Source organism: Coregonus lavaretus (assembly GCF_964263955.1).
Source record: "Coregonus lavaretus genome assembly, contig: SUPER_35_unloc_4, whole genome shotgun sequence".
Lineage (NCBI taxonomy): Eukaryota > Metazoa > Chordata > Actinopteri > Salmoniformes > Salmonidae > Coregonus > Coregonus lavaretus.
The window spans coordinates 961,221-987,086 of record NW_028167178.1 but is presented as its reverse complement, the minus strand read 5'-3'; the positions used below and the strand labels follow the sequence as shown (position 1 = coordinate 987,086).

The 25,866-nt window shown below is 41.3% G+C and overlaps 1 protein-coding gene across 1 annotated transcript in view; it reads right to left on the bottom strand.

Annotated features, from left to right (window-relative positions):
* Positions 1–8,753: 8,753 nt before the first annotated feature.
* Positions 8,754–25,866, bottom strand: part of LOC311110359 (neural cell adhesion molecule 2-like) — a gene marked incomplete at both ends in the record, with an annotated part of 404,388 nt that continues 387,275 nt past the window's right edge. Inside the window, 2 exons of the mRNA XM_084188905.1 lie at positions 8,754–8,868; positions 15,825–16,032. Of these exons, the coding sequence (XP_084045031.1) occupies positions 8,754–8,868; positions 15,825–16,032 (323 nt within the window). The remainder of the gene's footprint in view (positions 8,869–15,824; positions 16,033–25,866) is intronic.

Below are 25,866 nucleotides of genomic sequence, written 5' to 3'. Positions count from 1 at the left end.
TCACTCACTCACTCACTCACTCACTCACTCACACAAAGAGTATGCTGAATATACCAAACATTAGAGCATGACTGGATGTCCTTTGGGTGGTGGACCATTCTTGATACACACTGGAAGCTCTTCAGTGTTAAAAAACCTGTAGCTTTGCAGTTCTTGACACAAACCGGTGCACCTGGCACCTACTATCATACCCTGTTCAAAGGCATATTAAATATTTTGTCTTGCCCATTCACCCTCTGAATGGCACACATACACAATCCATGTCTCAATTGTCTCAAGGCTTAAAAATCCTTCTTAAACCTGTCTCCTCCCCTTCATCTACACTGATTGAAGTGGATTTAACAAATGACATCAATAAGGGATCATAGCTTTCACCTGGTTTCACCTGGTCAGTCCATGTCATGGAAATTGCAGGTGTTCTTTATGTTTTGTTCACTCAGTGTCTTTGAGCCCTCTGATATGAGTGTTCTCATTGAGCTCGTTGAGGGAGATAAACTTGGGGAAATGGCCATCTCTTTGATGCATTAAAGGTCCCGCAAAGTCATCCTATTTCCCAAGTAAAAATAGCCTTTGAATGACCAAAACATCACCCATATATTTGTATGCCATTAACCTTTTCACTCATGAGTTCCAAATATCACTAACAGTCGCCGTTATGCAAAAGGACAGTTAACACGCGCTAACCAAAACACGCTGCCTGCTAATTATCTATATGTTTCAACTTGTCAACTTCAAGTTATTTTCTAACAAGCTTCATTTTCTAACAACAACATGTGTGCGTTCATATCGAAGTAAGTGCCTTATTTTCTGTATATCGTGTTGTCGTTTCTACTGTAGCATACAGTATGTATGTATGTATGGAGCATAATGTATTTACAGTTTTATTCACATGTTTTCAAGTACTGGTGACAAATCACACATTCCGATTATTGCATATATTGTAATGGACACCTATGATGTGTGTAGAATACTTTTTTGAAGGTTGTACTGATTATGAGCTAATGCTAAGCTATTTGCCAGCTATGTGTGGCGCCATGTTTGTTGACATTATACAATGCATTCTGCGTCTCACGTAAACGTCTGTCAGACCAAAGATGTTATAACAAAATGAGGTCAAGGAATGGTTTCACTCATCTTTCAAGTAAACTTAGGGAGTGAATGAAGGGAAGTGAATGATCGTAGACGACACACCCCCTTTAACATGCGTACTGCAAACAAACCAAACTCATCTTGTCTCCTCTTCTTATCTTTGGTTGATGGGGAAAAAACTAACACGGTGGCGCGCACAAACTACCCATCGTCGGTTTACTTTTGATTTTTAGAAAGTGTTTTACTTAATTATTTCTATCAATGGTGAGCTCACCCGTGATGTGATGAATTGTAAATAGTAGCTAAGTACTATTAGCTAATTCATATTGTGGTTTCTTTCAGCCAAGAGTTAGCTAAATATGACCGCTTGTGTTGTCAATCTTTCCTCAGTTAGCTCTAGGACTAACGTAGCCTACATTTTCCGGTTTGGATGATTGTGTTATACTGTAACTACTTCTGTAAATGTCTAACACTGCATCCAAAAATAAACTGGTCACATTCAGGACATAACTTTGTAAGGACTGTGTTTGTGCAAAATGTTTCTGTGAAAAAACAGCGGCCAATCGAAATAAGCATTCTCTAATCACACCGGTTTGAGCGTACGCTGCAGGGACCACTGTAGAATGATCACATCCGTTTGTTGGCACGTGTCAAAGGGTTAAAATGCTCAGATTTGAAGAAATGTTACCTTTTCTCTCATCTCTATCAGGAAGCCTGAAATAACAGGTTGTAGGCGGGGAGCTTATATTCATGAGCTCGCCTTGACTGGCACACCATTGTCTCTGCAAAATGCTCTCATGTTCAGCAGAGCTGATCATGGACTGTTGGATATCAGACAAACAACAGACATACACAATTGCATTTCTATTGTTTTGTAACTAATTACAGAATACAGTTCACTGATACACTTCTTCACAAGAATTAGTAAAGCCTGAGTCACCTTAGAAGCTTAGACATAAGAATGTACGTGAAATCAGGCTACAATAAGTCTACTGGACAATCTATTGGTTGCTCTGCATTAGCATAAATAGCTAAATATTGATCAACATGAACACTCATGAGAAATAAAGGTGAGACATCATTTGTCATAAAACATTTTTTTTAGAGCCATAAGCCTAATATAGGCACCCGGCCGCCCTACAGTGTACAGGACCCAATGAATCGTACAATTTGTAACAAATCAAATTGTATTGGTCACATACACATTGTTGTTGTTTTATTTTTACTTTTTTGTTTAAAATAAATGCACTGTTGGTTAATGGCTGTAAGTACGCATTTCACTGTAATGTCTGCACCTGTTGTATTCGGTGCATGTGACCAATACAATTTGATTTGATTTGATTCGTTATTGCGGGTGTAGCGAAATGCTTGTGTTCCTAGCTCCAACAGTGCAGTAGTATCTAACACTCATCTCCCGTCCGAATTCTTGAAAAAAAACAATACAAAGTAACAAAATGTGATATATCAAGTAAAAATGAATAACTTAGACTTTAGGAAATACAACCAACTACTGTCAGGATCGTTAACGGATGAGACGGACCAAGGCGCAGCGTGATAAGTGTACATATTTATTTAAGTACACAACACGAACAAAACAACAAACAAACGATACGTGACGTCCAAGGTAGACTAATAACATACCCTCTACGGAACAAGATCCCACACCGACTAGTGCCAAACAGGCTGCCTAAGTATGGTCCCCAATCAGAGACAACGAGATACAGCTGCCTCTGATTGGGAACCACCCTGGCCAACATAGATCTAAACGATCTAGCACATCAACATAGAAAATATAACACAGAAACTACACACCCTGGCTCAACATTTCAGAGTCCCCAGAGCCAGGGCGTGACAACTACAGAGATTGATGGGGAGGGGAGTGGGACAAGAGGGGGACCCATGTACCCCACTTCAATCAAGTAGGTTTCGGTCACCCCCAAGATTGAAGCGGAAGACAAATTCAGCTATGGCCTCCTCCTTGTCAGGTCTCTCACACTGGGCAGACAGGGGTCCTGGGATGGACAGCTTGCACAGCTTCCCCACATACGGCGCTGGATCAAGGGTGACCTCGTTGAAGAGGAGATCCAGGAGCCTGTCAACGTAGCCTGTAATGTTTTTGACAAGGGAAAGTTTGTTAAATGGTTAGTGAATTTGATTTCCTTTTATTTACTGTTCAGAGTTATGATGCTATCAATTCATTGATGTAAGGATCTACTCATTCTATGAATGAATAACTATGACGTACAGTATGTTGGGTCTGTCTTCACAGGCTTTGCAGAATATCCCCCGTTCTTTGCCTTGGGAAAGCATATTTTGTATCACAGCATTCAAGCTGCGGTGGTTGCCTGAGAAGCTGTGCAGACAGAGTAGATGTTGCATTTTCTAAAATGTCTATCATTACAGCTTTGTGATAGTGGAAAGACAAAAGGAGATGGCAAAATATGATTATTCAGAGGTAAATTACAAAAACTCAACTCCTTTTGTGGACAACATTCCTTCGTGCCAGCTGTGTGCTGGCAGTTCTCAGACTCAATGTAGTGGGCTTAGGGATGAAAGAACAAAAACCATATAGTGACTATCAGGTGTGTTACGGAAAATACACCATTCACAAGTCAAAGCATCCACAGCCACAGTTGCATTATCTAACGTTAGCCCCCCGATCCCCCCCAAAATGTTGGTTAACGTGTCAGACTCATCAAACGCTGATACTTACATTATGGTCAGCGCTTGCAAGATCCACTGTCAATAATGGTACAGCATCCGTCTTCAGGATTAGCTTCCTGGCAAGACCTATCAAATGTTCTCCCCAACTGATAAAGCAACTTCACTCGAAATGTGCACTGCACACGCGTGACCATATCTTAATTTTTGGTGCAGTCTGTCCACCCAAAATGATAAGCAGCCACTGCTGTCGGATGTCTTCATTCTTCGTAAAATAGTGTACGGTTATTTTTACACTGTGGCATCCAGTCACAACACATTGTGCTTTTGCTGGCATGCTGGTAAGTAGCTTTCTACCTAACAGTCAAACCACAGATGAAAGGTTACCAGTATCTATGGTCATACGTTCTGCTTGAGATTTACGGTAAACAAAGCCAAAGAAAGGCGTAGGCGCACATGTGATGACGGTTTTAAAGCGGTACATATTTAAATTAGTTAAGATGATAAGAGGCTACCATTGGTGTATTACATTTTCTGTCTTTATTGCATAAAGCCGGAAGTAAATCCTTGGTAATGCCTGCCTCCTGAATGAAATTGGGGGGAAGGGGACCAGTAACTGTATGATCAAACTTGAGCAATGTACCAGTTACAGTCAATTTTCATACTTGGGTCACACTACTTTGAACTGGTTTCAGCCAAATATCATCCAATTTGATGAAAAACATGATTTTCACTGTTCAGGACCTTTAATGGATTCTCCTTTGAGTCTGTTAACATCGAGCAAGAACAGAGAGAAGCCCTCAAAGCCAAATCAAACCATCAGTGAACAGGGCCCTCTTGTAGGGAAAACAGAGCAGCGAGGAGAGAGGCAAGTACATGTTATCTATAAACTTCAAATGAGTTTTGAAGAGGGGGCAGCTTAGTTAGAAAACACTTCAGTTCTCGTTGTCTCTTATTTTGAACCATTTGGAGCCCTTTGAGCTGAGTTCAATTTTTTTGTTTAGTAAATTATCGTTAATAAAGCACTTTGTCTCTTGAAATAGAATCCAGATGAATATGTTTTGCTCGGCCCCTCTCATCCGAGGCTGGCTGATTGGGTTTTGGAAGCAACCTTGGTGCGATTGAGGTTTATCTACAAATCTGCACTTACTGACTTTGCATAAAGTGCAAAAGCATGCTGATAAATTGTGTCTTTGGGAGGTATTCTCAGCTTTTAGGGCATTCATTGCCACTCAAAAAATATTCAGAAATATGTTCATTTATTACAGGTCAGTGTGTTTAGGCAGTGTATGTAAAAATTAGCATGATGATATCTAGCTAGATGAAATTTTTACCACTCTATAAGTAGGGCCAGGAGTAAAATCACATCTATTCATCACCGAGTTCAAATACTATTTATTGTATTTCAATTACTTTCGCATACATTTCGAAGTGAGTATTTGAATATTTTGTCTTTGAAAATACAAGTAGTTGAATATTGGAATGTATTTGGAAATACACTTGGAAAATATTGGCATGTATTTGAAAATACTAAAATACAAAGAAAATATGTATTTAAAATACAAATGCTTAAATACGCATGTATTTGAACCCAGGTCTGACATTGAATAAATTCCCATTCAAGTCTTGTGTTGCACCACTACACTCGGTGCCCTGCGTGAGGATACCTGTGTCACAAATGACACGATATTCCCTATATAGTGCACTTCAGGGTACCATTTGGTACACACAAAATTATTCTTTAATTATCCACACACTGGTCACCAAATGTAGTAAAATCACAACCAAGATAAAAGACGAGATGAAACCTCCTGAATGACCGACTCCCACATGCATAATCTTTTACCAGGACATGTTTATTTACAGCTGATAAAATGACAGGAGGTTTGTTACAGGGTGTTCCACAGGTTACGGCCACGTCGACAGTTTCCACCCCCTGTGTAAGCACACTCAGTCTGGGGTGTCCAGAGGGGGACAAGAGGGGGGACTCAATACACGGAGCTAGAAACACACCAGTACTCTCTATGGAGACAGACTGAGACGGAGTCCGAGGGGGAGAGATGTGGGAGGAGGGGGAGGAGGGAAGGGGGGAATTGACTCATATTCAGATATAAAATAACATGTACAAATCTCATGGCCATCAGGCACTGTGCTCCCTATTTACAGTTGTTTTAACAGGCTACAGAGCAACTCCAGGACTGCAGGTACAGTTTACACATGTGTTTGGGGGGAGAAAACAAAGCCAGTTTTATGGGGTAAAACAAATGGGGCATGGGAAACAGGGGTAGAGGGGATTCTCAGACACACATGCAGAGCGCTCCAGCCAGAGAATTGATGACTGCGATAAACATGATAATCCGTTTTTAAATTCAGTGTAAGACACACACAGCACACGCAAGCAGCACACATGGACTTATACTTACATGTACAGTACATGCACAGGCACGCACACACACGCAGTGTCACACACATATTTCAGTGGTCAAATACTGTACGCTGCCTGTGCTAATACCCTAGTTACCCTAGCAGAGCCAACTGTCAGAGTCCAGCTAGCCCTCAAGCAGTGGCAAATACTAAATTTCCCAGCATTCACAGCGCCACTGTATAATTAACGACAGGGTCATTACAAACTCATGGGCAGAATGACGGTTTCCATCACGTCAACTCTGCGAGGAACAGTCCAGTCACCAAAGATCATGTGCGCCGCTCCATCGGCTAATGGCAAACATGCCTCCTATTAAATTTTAATTTAATGATTTACACTGTTGCCACTGCAGCAAGGAACCAGGGGGACAATGGGCCGTGGGAAAACCAAGGCATGCTATTATCTTAATTACAGCCTCCATTTAAATGCTTTGAAGTAGTCTAAGGGCCCATGTGTGTGTGTTTTCTTGAGGGTAAAGTGATGAATAATAAAGACCACCGTTACGTCGTCACTGAACTGTCGGACCAGAAATAAAATAAGCATTTTTTCAGCTGGAGAGCATTCACACAAGAAAGCCTGTTTTTGCTTTTGAAAAAAGACACATCTTTTCCAGGTCTATTTACATAAGAGCTTTGTAAAATATCTTTTTTTCTTTACCTATTTACATGACAACATCAGAGACAGAAAATGAACCGAAAAAAAGTGATTGTTTTTTATAATTAATATTGGCATTAAATTAAAATCAACTATAAATTAAGTGTATCTAAAAAAGATGACTGAAATACTGTATGTCCGTGTGTTGGAGTCCAATCTTTAGCAGTTGAGAACAGAACAATTTGACATTCATTGGTTTTCGCCTTTAGCCAATAGAATGATGGCACAACTTTCAAATGAAACAAACAATATCGGGTCTTTTTCTTTTTATAGACTACTTTTTTTCCACTAACTACTCACACAACTGTATGACAACCACATTATTTTCACATTTCAATTTCACGTTCATGCCCGATATCATTTTTTTTTGCTGATGAACAGCAAAAGAAAAGAAGAAAAAATACATTAAATGTACAGCAGAGTAACCAGGAAATAACACAAAATGGTCTCTGTTGTTTATTGTGTTTTGAAGTGCGAGATAACAAGCGCTATAACCTGGTTATGGATACACCATGAAGACGGTTAACAAATACACAGGAAACGTTACCCATAACTCTTAAGGGCCTGGTACAGATGAATTTCCTGCCAAAAAAACAGTAATCTGTTTTTGACATTATTGGTCATGGCATCACCATCAAAACCAGTGCTAAAACGCAACCTTGCACAATCCCTACAATGAAGCCAGCTCATTGGTCAACAGTGGCAGGTGTAACTATGTTCATATTCTGTTCAAAATATTTTCAATTTCCTGGCTAACTTCCTGACCACACAGACCATGTGTGCTGACCATGTGGTCCTCCCAGATGTAACCACCTAGAACCATAATGGATCTTGGGAGATTCTGCCTCGACTGGCTAACAAATAGATGTTATCATCAAATATATTTTTTTCCTGTCATCCTGTCACCTTATGGAAATACATGGTACACTAGTAAAATAATAGAGACAGACGGTCTGCACAGTCAACGCAAAGGATTTTGTTCAAATACGCTAAATATATTTACACAAAACTAGCTCTCACGCTCATAACAGCAGATGCACGCTTCAGTGGAAGCTCACATTCAGACACACCAAGACAAGTATCACTACAATGTGCAAAGGTACCTTTACAGTACCTGTTAATTTTTTTATCTTCTTTAAAACAAAAACAAAACAAAAAATGGTGGCATAACCGATGAGCAAGCTCGACATTCTCTGAGCCAGAAGCTCAAAGAGGAGTGGGCATACTCAGGCATACAGGGGCGGATGTAGCATAGCACACAAGCATGAGACAGGACAGCCCAGACATCACATCTTAGACCAGAGCCGCAATAGAATACAGACGAGACTGCTGCAATGAGGGTAGGGTAGCTTACTCTGTAAATGCTACTGTAGGAGATATTTTTACCAGGCACAGCAGACTTGAGTGGGAGTCGATAGTGGTGGTACTTATCCTTAAGACAGAGAGCTTTGATGTGTGTGTGTTCGTGTGTGTATGTATGTATGTATGTGTGTAGGAGCGGGTGGGTTTTGCTAATGGGGAATGAATAAGAGGGGGAAGGAAAATAAATAAAAGCAACGGATAAGCAACGGCCAAGGCGTAAAAAAACAACATCGAAACCAAAGTCAGAGGAAATAAACGAAACAATATTACAATCACTGATCAACACGAAGTGTCTTCGACTGGAGCCATCTTGGATAGAAACAACAACATTGATTAATCACATAAAAACGCTTGTTGTTGGGGTCTTCCTCTCTCTTTCTCTCTGGCTTGCTCTCTCTTATTGGTATTTACACACACTTTTCTTTTTCTCTGGGCCCTTATGGACATATAAGAGATATCATCATATTTTTTTCGGTGTCTTTTTTTTTCTGGGTTTTGGCCTCAGGGTAGAACGCTCCGAAATGTTCTTGTTTGCAGCGAGGGGCGAGAGGGCACACACGTTTTATGCTTTACTGACGTCCTGCTTTGTGTGGATGCTGTTGTCGCTGTGCACTTTGATCTCGATCATGTCGGGCTTGAGCGTCTCCTTCCCGTTCTCCTCCTTCAGCGGTAGCTTCCTGTGGGAGAGAGACAAAGGAGACAGACATATCTGAGAGAGAGAGACCTCAGAGGAAAGGGTTAATTATAACTACACATTTCACTCAACCCATGTCTCACTCATGACCATGGCTGTTAATTGTTAATTACGGTAACAGTAACATTTTTTAAATTTTAGTCATTTAGCAGACGCTCTTATCCAGAGCGACTTACAGTTAGTGAGTGCATACATTTTCATACTGTACAGAGAAGACACACATAAACAATCAATATATAGAAATGTGGAATGTGAAAGGACTTAATAACTCGGTGAAACGTATACATTTTGATATGACATTTAGATAATGCATTTACATACATGTATACAGAGCATGCATCTTTATTGTAGAACTATAAGAGGTGCGATGAGTGGTGGTTTCCATGGCAGCATAGAGTGAGACGATGGAGAATGATGCATCCATAACGTAATTGACGGTCCCCTACTGCTACTCAATGCACGTAATACATTAAAAGTTAACACTACCTGACTGACTGTCTAATTTAATACATTTACTTTATCAATATCTTAAAATAGTGGTTTATATAGTCAACAGTTTCAACAGCCCTCAATTCACTCACTGAACATACATAAAAAATACACAAACAAAAAATGATGTAACAAAAACAATCCTTAATCTTTGATCATAACGTTGAAAATACAACAAAGAACAATCTACACCTGATTCACTTACAGTATGCATACAAGCTCAGTCGATTAAAGACAACACTTCACTGACTGAGCACGGTTGTGGCCTGACTTCGCCATACTCTTTCATACTAAAGCACATTCCCACTACTATATGTCCAGTCCACTACTACAACCAATAACCATGTCGATAAATTATATCAGTTAAGTGTGTGCAAGGGTAACAGCATAAGCCAAGACCTGCAAAACAGACTAAAACATCAACTCATTATGCTTCCTGTCAACTTCAGCTAAAGCGCTGTGCCCTTTACTACTAATAGGCTGCATATTTGGGTAAGAGTGGGGTTACATTATGCTGTGGTTAGACGAGGGACACAAAAAACGTCATACCAGTCAGCATAGCTGGACAAGAAAGCAAGAAAGAGGGTGACGGCAAAAGCAAGCCAGCATGACGGTATGCGTTGCTATGGTGATTTCAGTAAACAATCAGTGCAAATCTACATCCGGTAGAAAACAAAGCTAATGCAAAAGTTTAAATATTTCAACTCTGGCGGCAAGTCCCTTCTACCGTGGCAGCTGACGGCATTCACCGCCAGCATCAACGGCATTTAACGTCGTGCTGTCATTGAAAACAATGACATCCGGTTTGCCGTCTACTATCTACCTCGTACCATCTAAACGCAGCATTAGGGTGGACAGGGCCTTAGAACCCTAGTGGTTCTGGTTTCTTACTCTGGCTCTGTGAGAGGTGTAGTCTCGTTGGGTTCGTGCACTGGGCTCCCATCGTGGTTAGTTATTCTCTCCTCTTCCGTTCTCATCTCAACGATAGGATCCTTGGACCCATCGCCCCTATGCATAAACACACACAGGCATGAGCATGCACGTGCGTGCACACACAGTTGCACACACACACACACAAACTTCAGCAAATCCATTTGTGACACAATGCAGACAGAAGCAGTGCTTTCCTGTTCTCGTCTCTCCTTCTCTTCTATGATATCTCCAGCGGCCATGACTCCGCGCAGCCCTGTATACTTAACCCTCACACAGAAGGCTGAGGAGATATCTCAGTGTGCCTGCCTGTAATCTAACAGAGCCTCAAAGTGACACTAAAGCACAGTGGGGAAGCCTCTCGTTCGCTCGCTTGCTCTTCCTTCCGACAATGTTAATCGCGCCAATAAGGCCATCCACACCAGTGCTTTGGGGCTTGCTGACAATCCAAAGGGATTGCATTGGGCTGAGTCGGGGAACCTGGCTGGCCCTGGGTTCAACCACTTCCTATCTCAGGGGGTTTGGGTGTTAAGCTCCACAGTATGTTAGTAATGACTCTGAGGGGACCGATGTCCTATAATAAGCCTGAAAAGTCCCTAATGCCAGGCATACACTACACAATTTTTTTGGGCCACGAATTCCCCATCCCAGACCAATTTCCATGATCGGGGTGAAATCCTATGAACTTGGGCTAGGATCAGTACGTTGGGACTCGCGTAGTTTGAGCGAGTCAAGGACACACAGATGATGGCTGTTCCATTCTCCAGACCCCTGTCGGTTGTCTGAGAATTTTTTGACATTTTGGTCGTGCATCTTGTAGTATGAGCAGTGCTACAACGCGATTGGGCAAGGATTGCTGACAATAGCCAATGAGCACTCAGCATGTGAGACCAAAACAATGATGGCGAAGAGGAAAGCAACAATAACACACACCGTGTGGAATGAGGTGATGGAAGATAGATTGGTGGAGCTGTGGAGAGAACGCAATGCCTTTTCAATGGGCAAGTTCATTTTACATGGCCTGGTGACCCGGATGAGCAGAGTTTGCTCATTTTAGACCATTCCAATGGTCCTTAAGTGAAATCTCCACCCACCCTGGGCACCAATATCACATCTGCATCCTACCATGACAAAAACCAAAAATATTATTTCATATTATCATTATTATTTAATATTAAGTCCATATTCTGCTCCTCTGTCTCTTTAAAAAAAAAAATTCTGCACATAATAATGTGCACACTAATAAACCAGCTCACTGTTTGCGTGTCGGCAGTTTTTTCCTACGACAACCGAGAAACTCACAGCAAGATCAACTAGGGAATCATCATGTAATGTGAGCAACCTGGGGTTGAGGATGGACAGAATGAAATATTTGAGACAAGGAAATCGCCGCACGTCCAAGTTGTTAAGATTTTAGAAGTCGTGTTGTGTATGCCCAGCATAAGGTTCAGTCCTCAAACAGTCTGAGACGGCCGAATATAAACGTGTAAAGACAATTGACAAGTACCATCCACATTAAAGCAGCTTGCGGGCCGCATTTGGCTTACAGGCCTGTAGTTTGAGACCCCTGGTTTAAACACAAGAGAGAAACGAGTCCAAGTCTTCTAAACAGCATGTAGGAAACAAATATAAACCATGCTCTTTATGAAGCAAAAGTGCAGTGGTCAAGTCCCATGAATGAACCAGACCTTAAATATCCTATTATAACCTATAATATAAGACAACACTCCTAAGCCAAAGATGATTCAATTACTATTTCTTCCAAGATGTAGAACTAATCTTACAAACCTAAAAAAACATGGTCAGTTACTTTGCCACTATATTTGCCACTTAGTGAAAAGTGTACAGTGCTTTAAATGCTAAACAATAATTAAGTGTAGGAGATTAATTGCACATTTATCTCGGTAGAAGACATAAATGGGTTAATCAATACTGTTCGGTGTTGTACATAAACGAACTGGAACATTATTCTGTGTAATTTATTCCATCCTAATGTTATTCATAGTAATATTATGTCCCCAAATGCATTTTTCTATATTTGGACGTGTGTTAATTTGTTTTTATAATGTTGTGCTTGTTTATTTCGCTTTTTAAGCACTTAGAGATGTTTTATTGTACTGAAAAGCACTATATAAGCTAAATAAATTATGATTATGAATTATTTCTGTTTCTATAGAAACACAATGTGAATCTCTTAAAAGGACACAAACCGTTTATAAACACCTTTTCCACATAAGCACGTCCTTGCTCAATACAAAATTAATTATGGCAGGCAAAACCACATCAAATATGTAACTAAATAACTCATATTATACATTGCTAATGCACATTTATATGCTTAGTCACCTAAAAATGCTGAAAGCATTCATTCCTGAAATCAATTAATAGTTAATTAGCCAGTGAATTAAAGTTTAAGTTTAATTTAATCAAATTATTTAGTGATAATGTGATTCTTTGGGAAATATAAAGTGGGCAGCTATTGTTCAACACCCCTGCAGATCTGAGACAATTGAGTTGGTGCAAGCAGTAGCTCCAGCTAGTTTATTTTATTTTGCTTACACCCAGTCTAATCAGATCTAGCGAGGATGCAAGGAAGGGAACAACTTTTTGGAATAAGATGCTGCCCAAAGCAAACTGGTAAAACAGGCTGTATGTTTCCCGTCATAGACATGACCAGCACAACCATACACGGATTACGTAGCACAACCCTACACGAGTCAACTCCATCAGAATCAAATGTAACTATACACATGGTATTAACTCTTTCCATTCACCACTTACTGGCATGAGTAGGTGGACCATTTACATGTAAGTGTCTTACATAACTTATACAATCCTACAGAACATTCAACACATCTCTAAGACTTAGAATACCATTTTAGCACCACTTAAGCACCGTGATGGACCTGAATTAGCATCTTAAACTTAAAGCATCTCCTACTTTCCATTAATCCAAATCCCTCAGATGTGTAGAAAGGCCTGAGTCAGAGGCAGTCAGCAGTCTCAGCAGGAAGACAGTCACACGCACGCGCACGCGCGCGCACACACACACACACACACACACACACACACACACACACACACACACACACACACACACACACACACACACACACACACACACACACACACACACACACACACACACACACACACACACACACAGCAGACTCCATTACACCTCCCTGTGACTCAGCACAATGTCAGTCTAGCTACACGCTGTCTTGTTAGGCTCTTCCCTTCCCATCCCTTGCCTCAAGTGAGAGACAGCACGTAGGCACACTGACAACTCTCCCACTCTATCCATCTTTCTCCCTATATTCATATCTCCTCTTTATTCCTCTTTCACTCTCGTTCTCCCCAACCCCTATCTCTCGCTCTTTCCATCTCTCCCTATATCTATCGCTCTTTCACTCTCACTCTACATCCATTCTGCTGTGCTAGAGTCATCAGTCCTTTCTTGAATGTATTAATTATTCATGCTTTTGTCAAATTAAACTCCAGTTCCATGGGAATGAAAGCGGAGGTAAATAGTAATAGCTGTGGTTTTGTAATGGCATGCTCAGTGAAGCCTGAACACAGATAAGCACACACTGTACCTTGATTTAGACACTCTGAACAAACACATAGTCTTGTATTCCCCCTCTCTCACACATACAGATTTGTCCGCGTACACTACCAGTCAAAAGTTTGGACACACCTACTCATTCAAGGATTTTTCTTTATTTTTACATTGTAGAATAATACTGAAGACATCAAAACTATGAAATAACACATATGGAATCATGTAGTAACCAAAAAAGTGTTAATCAAAACAAAATATATTTTATATTTGAGATTCTTCAAATAGCCACCCTTTGCCTTGATTACAGCTTTGCACACTCTTGGCATTCTCTCAACCAGCTTCATGAGGTAGTCACCTGGAGTGCATTTCAATTAACAGGTGTGCCTTGTTAAAAGGTAATTTGTGGAATTTCTTTCCTTCTTAATATGTTTGAGCCAATCAGTTGTGTTGTGACAAGGTAGGGTGGGTATACAGAAGGTAGCCCTATTTGGTAAAATACCAAGTCCATATTATGGCAAGAACAGCTCAAATAAGCAAAGAGAAATGACAGTCCGTCATTACTTTAAGATATGAAGGTCAGTCAATACGGAACATTTCAAGAACTTTGAAAGTTTCTTGAAGTGCAGTCGCAAAAACCATCACGTGCTATGATGAAACTGGCTCTCATGAGGACCGTCACAGGAATGGAAGACCCAGAGTTACCTCTGCTGCAGAGGATACGTTCATTAGAGTTACCAGTCTCAGAAATTGCAGCCCAAATCAATGCTTCACAGAGTTCAAGTCAGACACATCTCAACATCAACTGTTCAGAGTGGACTGTGTGAATCAGGCCTTCATGGTCGAATTGCTGCAAAGAAACCACTACTAAAGGACACCAATAAGAAGAAGAGACCTGCTTGGGCCAAGAAACACAAGCAATGGACATTAGACTGGTGGAAATCTGTCTGATGAGGCCAAATTAGATTTTTGGTTCCAACCGCCGTGTCTTTGTGAGACGCAGAGTAGGTGAACGGATGATCTACGCATGTGTGGTTCCCACCGTGAAGCATGGAGGAGGAGGTGTGATGGTGTGGGGGTGCTTTGCTGGTGACACTGTCTGTGATTTATTTAGACTTCAAGGCACACTTAACCAGCATGGCTACCACAGCATTCTGCAGCGATACGCCATCCTATCTGGTTTAGTGGGACTATCATTTGTTTTTCAACCGGACAATGACCCTTCACACCTCCAGGCTGTGTAAGGGCTATTTCACCAAGAAGGAGAGTGATGGAGTGTTGCATCAGATAACCTGGCCTCCACAATCACCCGACCTCAACCCAATTGAGATGGTTTGGGATGAGTTGGAACGCAGAGTGAAGGATAAGCAGCCAACAAGTGCTCAGCATATGTGGGAACTCCTTCAAGACTATTGGAAAAGCATTCCTCATGAAGCTGGTTGAGAGAATGCCAAGAGCGTGCAAAGCTGCCATCAAGGCAAAGGGTGGCTACTTTGAAGAATCTCAAATATAGTTTGATTTGTTTATTACCTTTTTGGTTACTACATGATTCCATATATGTAATTTCATAGTTTTGATGTCGTCACTATTATTCTACAATATAGAAAATAGTAAAAATAAAGAAAAACCCTTGAATGAGTAGGTGTGTCCAAACTTTTGACTGGTACTGTATATGTAAAGTTTGGACAGGTGAAAATAAATATGTCTGAAACCAAATGGAGGATTAGCTTTCACCTATCCAATTCTTCCAGATCAGAATGTATGAGGGAAAAGGGAGTAGAAAGAATTGAGATACACTCTGAGTGAGTGAGTGAGGTAGTGAGTGAGTAAGTGAGTGAGTGAGAGAGTGAGTGAGAAGGTGAACAATAGCTTGCGACTAACTGCCTGACTGACTGATAATGTCACATCACACATTCTATGACACAAGGTCAGTCTTCGCAGTTCAAAGGTCCACTCACAGGTAGGCGGCCTTGCCCTCCTCCATCTCCTTGCTCTTGCCGCTGGTGGCCGTCTTCTTGCTGCAGAGTTTGCGCGTGATGCACATGAGCAGGCCGCACTGGCGCAGGAAGTAGCAGCTCACGTCCACCACCACGAGGACCAGGAGGAGGCCGACCAGGCCCAGGCCCACCACAGGCCCCAGGCCCAGGCCGCTGAACAGGGAGTCTGCTGGATGGAGGCCGGACAGAGAGAGAGTTCTGTCACTCAACGAGTTACAGAGAAAGAGTAAGTGACACATATCATATTAATGTAACCCAGGCCCCCCACAGGCCCCCCACAGGCCCGAGCCCAAGGCCACTGAACATGGAGTCTGCTTGATGGAGGCCAGACAGAGAGAGAGTATTGTCACTCAACGAGTTACATAGGCATCAGACACACATCAAGGTGATATAACCCGGGCTGAGCCACATCACCACAGCCCCCAGGCCCAGGCTGCTGAACATGGAGTCTGCTAAGACGGGAGAAACAGAGAGAGAGCCCTGTGGGAAGCTGCTATAGACCACCAAGTGCTAACAGTCTCAGTATGTGTGAATTGCTCGATGTGAATTGCTGTGATATCAACAGAGAGGTATATTTTGTGGGTATTTTAAATATTGACTGGCTTTCATCAAGCTGCCCACTCAAGAAAAAACGTCAAACTGTAACCAGAGCCTGCAACCTGGTTCATGTTACCAGTCAACCTACCAGGGTAGTTACAAACAGCACAGGAATAAAATCATCAACATGTATTGATCACATCTTTACTTATGCTGCAGAAATGTGCTTTAAAGCAGTATCCAAATTCATTGGATGTGGAGATCACAATATAGTAGCCATATTTACGAAAACCAAAGTTCCAAAGGCTGGGACTAATATAGTGTATAAGAGGTCATACAATATGTTATGTAGTGATTCCTATGTTGTTGATGTAAACAATATTTGTTGGTCTGTGGTGTGTAGTGAGGCACAACCAGACGCTGCACTTACTAATAAGCATGCACCCATTTAAGAAAATGACTGCATGAAGCCAAGATGGCACCAACATACAAGGCAGCTCTGCTTTTAGCTCCTAAGCAACTTTGCAGTATTTTGTTTTTTTGTGTGTTATTTCTTCCATTATTAGCACAGAACGTTTTCATCTCATATGTATATACTGTATTCTATTCTACTGTATTTTAGTCAATGCAAGTCCGACATTGCTCGTCCTAACATTTATATATTTCTTAATTCCATTCTTTTACTTTTAGATTTGTGTATTGCTGTGAATTGTTAGATACTACTGCACTGTTGGAGCTAGGAACACAAGCATTTCACTACACCCACAATAACATCTGCTAAATATGTGTATGTGACCAATACAATTAGATTATATTTGATTTGTAAAAACTGTTAAATCACCGTGGATTGAAGAGGAATATAAAAATTGTATGGTTGAGAAGGGTGAGGCAAAAGGAATGGCAAATAAATCTGACTGCACAACCGATTGGCAAACATACTGCAAATTGAGAATCATGTGACTAAACTGAATAAAAAGAAGAAGAAACTATACTATGAAACAAAGATAAATGATATAAAGAATGATAGCAAAAAGCTTTGGAGTACCTTAAACGCAGCTCCATCATTCATTGAATCAGATGGCTCATTCATCACAAAATCCACTGATATTGCCAATTACTTCAATGATTTTTTTATTGACAAGATTAGCAAATTTAGGCAGGACATGCCAGCAGCAAACGCTGACACTACACATCCAAGTATGACTGATCAAATTATGAAAGACAAGCATTGTAATTTTGAATTCCGTAAAGTGAGTGTGGAAGAAGTGAACAAATGATTGTTGCCTATCAACAATGACAAGCCACCGGGGTCTAACAACTTGGATGGGAAATTACTGAGGATAATAGAAGGCCAATATTGCCACTCATATTTGCCATATCTTCAATTTAAGACTACTAGAAATTGTGTGCCCTCAGGCATGGAAGGAAGCAAAAGTAATTCCGCTACCCATGAATAGTAAAGTCCGCTTTACTGGCTCAAATAGCCGACCAATCAGCCTGCTACCAACCCTTAGTAAAATTCTGTTTGACCAGATACAATGCTATTTTACAGTAAAGAAATTGACAACAGACTTTCAGCATGCTTATAGGGAAGGACATCGAAACAAGCACAGCACTTACACAAATTACTGATGATTGGCTGAGAGAAATTGATGATACATATATTGTGGGAGCTGTTTTGTTAGACTTCAGTGCGGCTTTGACACTTTCGATCATAGTCTGCTGCTGGAAAAATGTATGTGTTATGGCTTCACACCCCCTGCTATATTGTGGATAAAGAGTTACCTGTCTAAAAGAACAAATAGGGTGTTCTTTAATGGAAGCATCTCCAATATAATCCAGGTAGAATCAGGAATTCCCCAGGGCAGCTGTCTAGGCCCCTTACTTTTTTCAATCTTTACTAACGACATGCCACTGGCTTTGAGCCAGTGTGTCTATCTATGCGGATGACTCAACACTATACACGTCAGCTACTACAGTGACTGAAATGTCTGCAACACTTAACAAAGAGCTGCAGTTAATTTCAGAATGGGTGGCAAGGAATAAGTTAGTCCTAAATATTTCTAAAACTAAAAGCATTGTATTTGGGACAAATCATTCACTAAACTCTAAACCTCAACGAAATCTTGTAATGAATAATGTGGAAATTGAGCAAGTTGAGGTGACTAAACTGCTTGGAGTAACCTTGGATTGTAAACTGTCATGGTCAAAATATGTTGATTCAACAGTAGCTAAGATGGGGAGAAGTCTGTCCATAATAAAGCACTGCTCTGCCTTCTTAACAACATTATTTTCATGACTTGCCCTCATGGGTTGAGGATCAAACATTCCAACTAGGCAAAGGTTTGAACACCCCCTTTCCTGGGGGCCAGTTTTATGACCGGTCTAAATACCGTGCAGACTTTCTCTTCCTTGCCATGAAGTATTGGGAGAAATGACCCCTTTGTTAACAACGGAAGTCTTCCCGCCAAGACTCCAACATCCAAAAGTGGATAATGAAACAATATTCCTACTTAAAATAATGTGGGAAATGGTTGGTGGGGACTTAAAGAACAATCATGTCAAATTCGTTACTATGCTGTGATGTCATTAAAGATGGTGGAACAACATAACTGTATCTCTGGAGGGGTACACTTCCCAGTTATGAGGTTTGCATCTAATTGTTGTATAAAACAAATGATTTAAGTATATAATAATTTTTTGAAGATAACAATGTGAATTTAGCATTCTAGATGAGATTATTGTTTTCCATATTGATTTGTTCTCAGTCAGTGGCCATGCCCAGATGAGCACAAACATGATGGAACGCCCCTTTTACCCCGAGTGCATAAAAAGCCATCTGACAAAATTCACCTCAGACCAGCAGATGTGAAGCGTGAGCAAAACGTTGCAAATGGTTGAATTTCTACCAGACCAGGAAGCCCACGGCTTAAAATGGTTGACACTCTACAAGACCAGCAGACGTGAAGCGTGAGCTAAACATTACAAAATGGTTTAAAACTACAACTCCATTACCAAAGGAAGACCAAGCATACTACGGTATAAGCCGGATGTTGCAAATGGTTGAATTTCTACAAGACCAAGAAGCGTGAAGCTGAAGCTATCCATTACAAAATGGTTAGACCAGAAAGTCCAGAAAACGTGAGACGTTAGTCCACACGTTTGAAATGGAGAAACTCTGAAACTCTCAACCTCTACACGAGGTGAAGAAGAAGACCATGCACTAGACCTTATCATCGCAGTCTGCAGCTGGCATGTATAGTCGTCTAGAGAACTTTCACTACAGACACGAGAGGAGAGGACAATCCCTCTCAGACAACCACTGGTACATCTGAAGTATCCAGTCTAACCACTACTACGACCAGAACCTCTACCAAGGACATTGGAATCTCTGGTGGGCAAACCAGAGTCCTACATCATCAACTCAACTATCGAGGACAGCTACACGTAAATACATGTTGCATTTATAATCTGAATGAGTGTATTTGGGTGCATAAGTATTACGATTTCTGTCAGCATAGTAACCACGATAGTTTGAATCTCTGTCTCTCCCTTCCACTCTGACCCTCCTTCTACCCAAGCATTCATGCTATTGTTAGTCCAGTCCACTAGGGACCTGTTTTCATTGTATAACGTTAGTAATCAATGACCTGTGTGTGTGTGTTGGTATTGTGTTATTATTTAGTTAGTTAGTAAATAAATAATTAAGCCAATTTATGTATTGCTGATTCATCAATAAGGTTAGGGTTCTTGCAGGTTGATGGATTATGCGACGTTCAGAATGAGACTGTTGAAGTAATTATTTGATAAGTGACTGTTATCGATATGTAACATATATATTCTAAGAGTTTAATTCGGGAGATGGTAACTCGTTAAACAACTTCTTCCATGGTGCCCCAAATTCCTAATGAGTAAATTTTTACATGATTCATTTAATCGAGTGACAATTAAACATAGTTAGGTGATTCGATAAATAACAGTCATACATTAAAGTAAGTCACGTCACAACACTATAAACAAGGCAGGTCCTACAGGCCATAGTTTTGTCGCACCTGGACTACTGTTCAGTCGTGTGGTCAGGTGCCACAAAGAGGGACTTATTACAATAGGCTCAGAACAGGGCAGCATGGCTGACCCTTAAATGTATATGGGGAGCTAACATTAATATTATGCATGTCAATCTCTCATGGCTCAAAGTGGAGAAGAGATTGACTTCATCACTACTTGTTTTTTTAAGAAGTGACAAGCTGAATGCACTGAGATATCTGTTTAAACTACAAGCAACCAGCTCGGACACCCATGCATACCCCCCAAGAAATGCCACCAGAACGGACTATGGGAGGCGCACAGTACTACATAGAGCCATGACTGCATGGAACTCTATTCCACATCTGGTAACTGATGCAAGCAGTAGAATCAGATTTAAAAAATAGATGAAAATACACCTTATGGAACAGCGGGGACTGTGAAGAGACACACAGACAGGTACACACACACATATATGCACATAAATGCTAGCACTTTATAAACACGTACATTGAAATAACGTTGTATGGTGGTATTATACATTTTGTATTGTAGATACAGTGCATTTGGACCCCTTGACTTTTTCCACATACCCCCCCCCCCCCCTCATCAATCTACACACAATACCCCATAATGACACAGCAAAAACAGGTTTGTATAAATTTTAGCAAATGTATAAAAAAACAACTGAAATATCACATATACATAAGTATTCAGACCCTTTACACAGTACTTTATTGAAGCACCTTTGGCAGCGATTACAGCCTTGAGTCTTCTTGGGTATGACGCTACAAGCTGGGCACACCTGTATTCAGGGAGTCTCTCCCATTCTTCCTGCAGATCCTCTCAAGCGCTGTCAGGTTGGATGGGGAGCGTCACCGCACAGCTATTTTCAGGTCTCTCCAGAGATGTACGATCGGGTTCAAGTCTGGGCTCTGGCTGGGCCACTCAAGGACATTCAGAGACTTGTCTTGAAGCCACTCCTGTGTTGTCTTGGCTTTGTGCTTAGGGTCATTGCCCTGTTGGAAGGTGAAGCTTCGCCCCAGTTTGAGGTCCTGAGTGCTCTGGAGCAGGTTTTCATCAAGGATCTCTCTGTACTTTGCTCCGTTAATCATTTCCTCGATCCTGACTAGTCTCCCAGTCCCTGCAACTGAAAAACATCCCCACAGCATGATGCTGCCACCACCATGCTTCACCGTAGGAATGGTGCCAGGTTTCCTCCATACGTGACGCTTGGCATTCAGGCCAAAGAGTTCAATCTTGGTTTCATTAGACCAGAGAATCTTGTTTATCATGGTCTGAGAGTCCTTTAGGTGCCTTTTGGTAAACTCCAAGCGGGCTGTCATGTGATTCTCCCATCTCCACAGAGGAACTCTGGAGCTCTGTCAGAGTGACCATGGGGTTCTTGGTCACCTCCCTGACTAAGGCCCTTCTCCCCTGATTGCTTAGTCTGGCCAGGCGGCCAGCTCTGGGAAGAGTCTTGGTGGTTCCAAACTCCATCCATTTAAGAATGATGGAGGCCATTGTGTTCTTGGGGACCTTCAATGCTGCAGACATTTTTTGGTGGCTTTGCCCAGATCTGTGCCTCGACACAATCCTGCCTCGGAGCTCTACGGACAATTCCTTCGACCTCATTGCTTGGTTTCTGCTCTGACATGCACTGTCAACTGTGGGACCTTATATAGACAGGTGTGTGCCTTTACAAATCATGTACAATCAATTGAATTTACCACAGGTGGACCCCAATCAAGGATGATCATTGGAAACAGGATGCACCTGAGCTCATTTTCGAATCTCATAGCAAAGGTTCTGAATCCTTATGTAAATAAGGTATTTCTGTTTTTTAATTTTAATACATTTGCAAACATTTCTAAAAACCTGTTAACGCTTTGACATTATGGGGTATTGTGTGTAGATTGATGAGGATTTTTCTTTTTTTTATTCCATTTTAGAATAAGGCTGTAACGTAACTAAATGTGGAAAAAGTCAAGGGGTCTGAATACTTTCCGAATGCACTGTATGTAGTGGTGTAATTATGTTATATGATGTACTATTTTATCTTTTGTTTTATGTGTAATGTAAGTTTGTTAATGTGTTTGGACCCCGGAAGAGGGGATCCACAATAAAATACAAAATACAAATACACTGTCTGAGTAACCCACACAGACACCAGACAGAAAGAACACAGTCACAGTAACCTTCAAACAGAGAACCAATAACCCAGACAGGCATAGTACAAATCATACATTAAAATACCCAATTTCTACAACAGAATCTGCTAAGGCAGGGCAAGAGGGACAGAGAGAACACTGTCACTCACCAAGCCAGATAGGCATAGACTGAGATACTATACGCTCAGGATCCTGCATAGAGTGCCAATAACCAACCCAGACAGACACACACGTCATAGTCATATACTCCAGGCATAGGCTGTTGGAGATAAATGCAGGCCCAGGCAGGACAAGAGGACATAGAGAGCTAGACAGACAGACAAACAGACAGACAGACACTGTGAGCCATTACCTATGCCGGTAACCTGGACAAAGGTGGTCATACCAAATAAATACGATACCCCTCACTGAAAGCTACCCCAGCTATTTCCACATACAGTGGGGAAAAAAAGTATTTAGTCAGCCACCAATTGTGCAAGTTCTCCCACTTAAAAAGATGAGAGAGGCCTGTAATTTTCATCATAGGTACACGTCAACTATGACGGACAAATTGAGAAAAACATATCCAGAAAACCACATTGTAGGATTTTTAATGAATTTATTTGCAAATTATGGTGGAAAATAAGTATTTGGTCACCTACAAACAAGCAAGATATCTGGCTCTCACAGACCTGTAACTTCTTCTTTAAGAGGCTCCTCTGTCCTCCACTCGTTACCTGTATTAATGGCACCTGTTTGAACTTGTTATCAGTATAAAAGACACCTGTCCACAACCTCAAACAGTCACACTCCAAACTCCACTATGGCCAAGACCAAAGAGCTGTCAAAGGACACCAGAAACAAAATTGTAGACCTGCACCAGGCTGGGAAGACTGAATCTGCAATAGGTAAGCAGCTTGGTTTGAAGAAATCAACTGTGGAAGCAATTATTATGAAATGGAAGACATACAAGAACACTGATAATCTCCCTCGATCTGGGGCTCCACGCAAGATCTCACCCCGTGGGGTCAAAATGATCACAAGAACGGTGAGCAAAAATCCCAGAACAACACGGGGGGACCTAGTGAATGACCTGCAGAGAGCTGGGACCAAAGTAACAAAGCCTACCATCAGTAACACAATACGCCGCCAGGGACTCAAATCCTTCAGTGCCAGACGTGTCCCCCTGCTTAAGCCAGTACGTGTCCAGGCCCATCTGAAGTTTGCTAGAGTGCATTTGGATGATCCAGAAGAGGATTGGGAGAATGTCATAAGGTCAGATGAAACCAAAACTCAACTCGTCGTGTTTGGAGGACAAAGAATGCTGAGTTGCATCCAAAGAACACCATACCTACTGTGAAGCATGGGGGTGGAAACATCATGCTTTGGGGCTGTTTTTCTGCAAAGGGACCAGGACGACTGATCAGTGTAAAGGAAAGAATGAATGGGGCCATGTATTGTGAGATTTTGAGTGAAAACCTCCTTCCATCAGCAAGGGCGTTGAAGATGAAACGTGGCTGGGTCTTTCAGCATGACAATGATCCCAAACACACCGCCCGGGCAACGAAGGAGTGGCTTCGTAAGAAGCATTTCAAGGTCCTGGAGTGGCCTAGCGAGTCTCCAGATCTCAACCCCATAGAAAATCTTTGGAGGGAGTTGAAAGTCCATGTTGCCCAGCGACAGCCCCAAAACATCACTACTCTAGAGGAGATCTGCATGGAGGAATGGGCCAAAATACCAGAAACAGTGTGTGAAAACGTTGTGAAGACTGACGTTTGACCTGTGTCATTGCCAACAAAGGGTATATAACAAAGTATTGAGAAACTTTTGTTATTGACCAAATACTTATTTTCCACCATTATTTGCAAATAAATTCATTAAAAAATTTTTTTTCTCATTTTGTCTGTCATAGTTGACGTGTACCTATGATGAAAATAACAGGCCTCTCTCATCTTTTTAAGTGGGAGAACTTGCACAATTGGTGGCTGACTAAATACTTTTTTCCCCCACTGTATATATATTTTTTTTACCACAGCAAAAATATCTAATCTCATACATATTATGCGAATACACACTTAAGCCGTTAGCTCAGATTCCTCTCCTCTCCTCTTCTGGGCTGTGTCCCAGTACTGTAGTGCACTATATAGGGCTAACGGTAACATTTGGGACACAACCCTGGTGTTTTCTGATTGTGAGCACCGGTGACCTTGGTGTTAATCAAACAGAGCCAGTGGTATGGGGTCAGAGCTGAACACCTACAGACACCTTCGAACGAGAACGAACAACACTGGCGGCAAGCGCAATCAGTGGCAAGCACCGTCAGAGCTAACGAGCAGCTTAGCGCAAGGAAGAGAGGGAATAGAGAGAGATGAAGATTGAGTGAAAGAGAGAGAAAGGGAAAGAAAGAGAGCCTTGTGGCTAGGAATTCTAATTAAAGTAGTGTGTTTTTAGTGTTGCATCATGGGACGTGAGGCAGCGGCAAACCTCTTTGATTGGATCAATATTTCTCCTCCGCCACGGGGCTCTCTTTGCCAGCAAATGTATCTGAATTAATTTGAAGGCAGATGAGCCAGAGCTTAGTAGATAGTAACCACTTTCCTGTCTCTCATGAAGAATGTTAGCTTGCATCCCAAATGGCACCCTATTCCCTTTATCGTGCACTACTTCTGAGTAGGTGAGCAGTAGTGCAGTATATAGAGAATATGATGCCATTTGAGACGTATACACAGCTTTGCAAGTACTCCTCAAGGGTAAACAGAACAATGATAAAAACATTTTACCTTATTGACCTTTTCTCATCAAAATCGCGCAATGTCGTATTGAACTATTTTGCTCCCAGAGTGCATTGAAACTTGGTTCAATTGTCTTTTAATGACACACTCAAATCGTTTGTGTATAAAACCATATGCGTTCAGATTACTGATAACTGCTCTGAATGCGCATCTGAAGGTTGGTCAGGGCAAATCTTTGTGAAAGATTTTTTCCCAGATGATAATAGACAGCCTAATGTGGAGCTGTTTTTCTTTTGCGGTATAGGTTAGGCCTTGAACACTTCGTCAATGAATGCAATCAATTCAACATGGGTAGTAATAAAACAGTTAAATATAGGATGAATTGAACTAAATAAATTAAAATCTATTGAATAAAATAATCACACAAAAGCCGCCATGTTATGAAAAGAGAAAACTATGGAATACACATAGAAAAAGAAAAGAAAACAGTAATGGATGATTGGCCTTCCCTGAGCTACAAACCCCATTCTGAATGAAGGATAAGGACAAAATAATAAT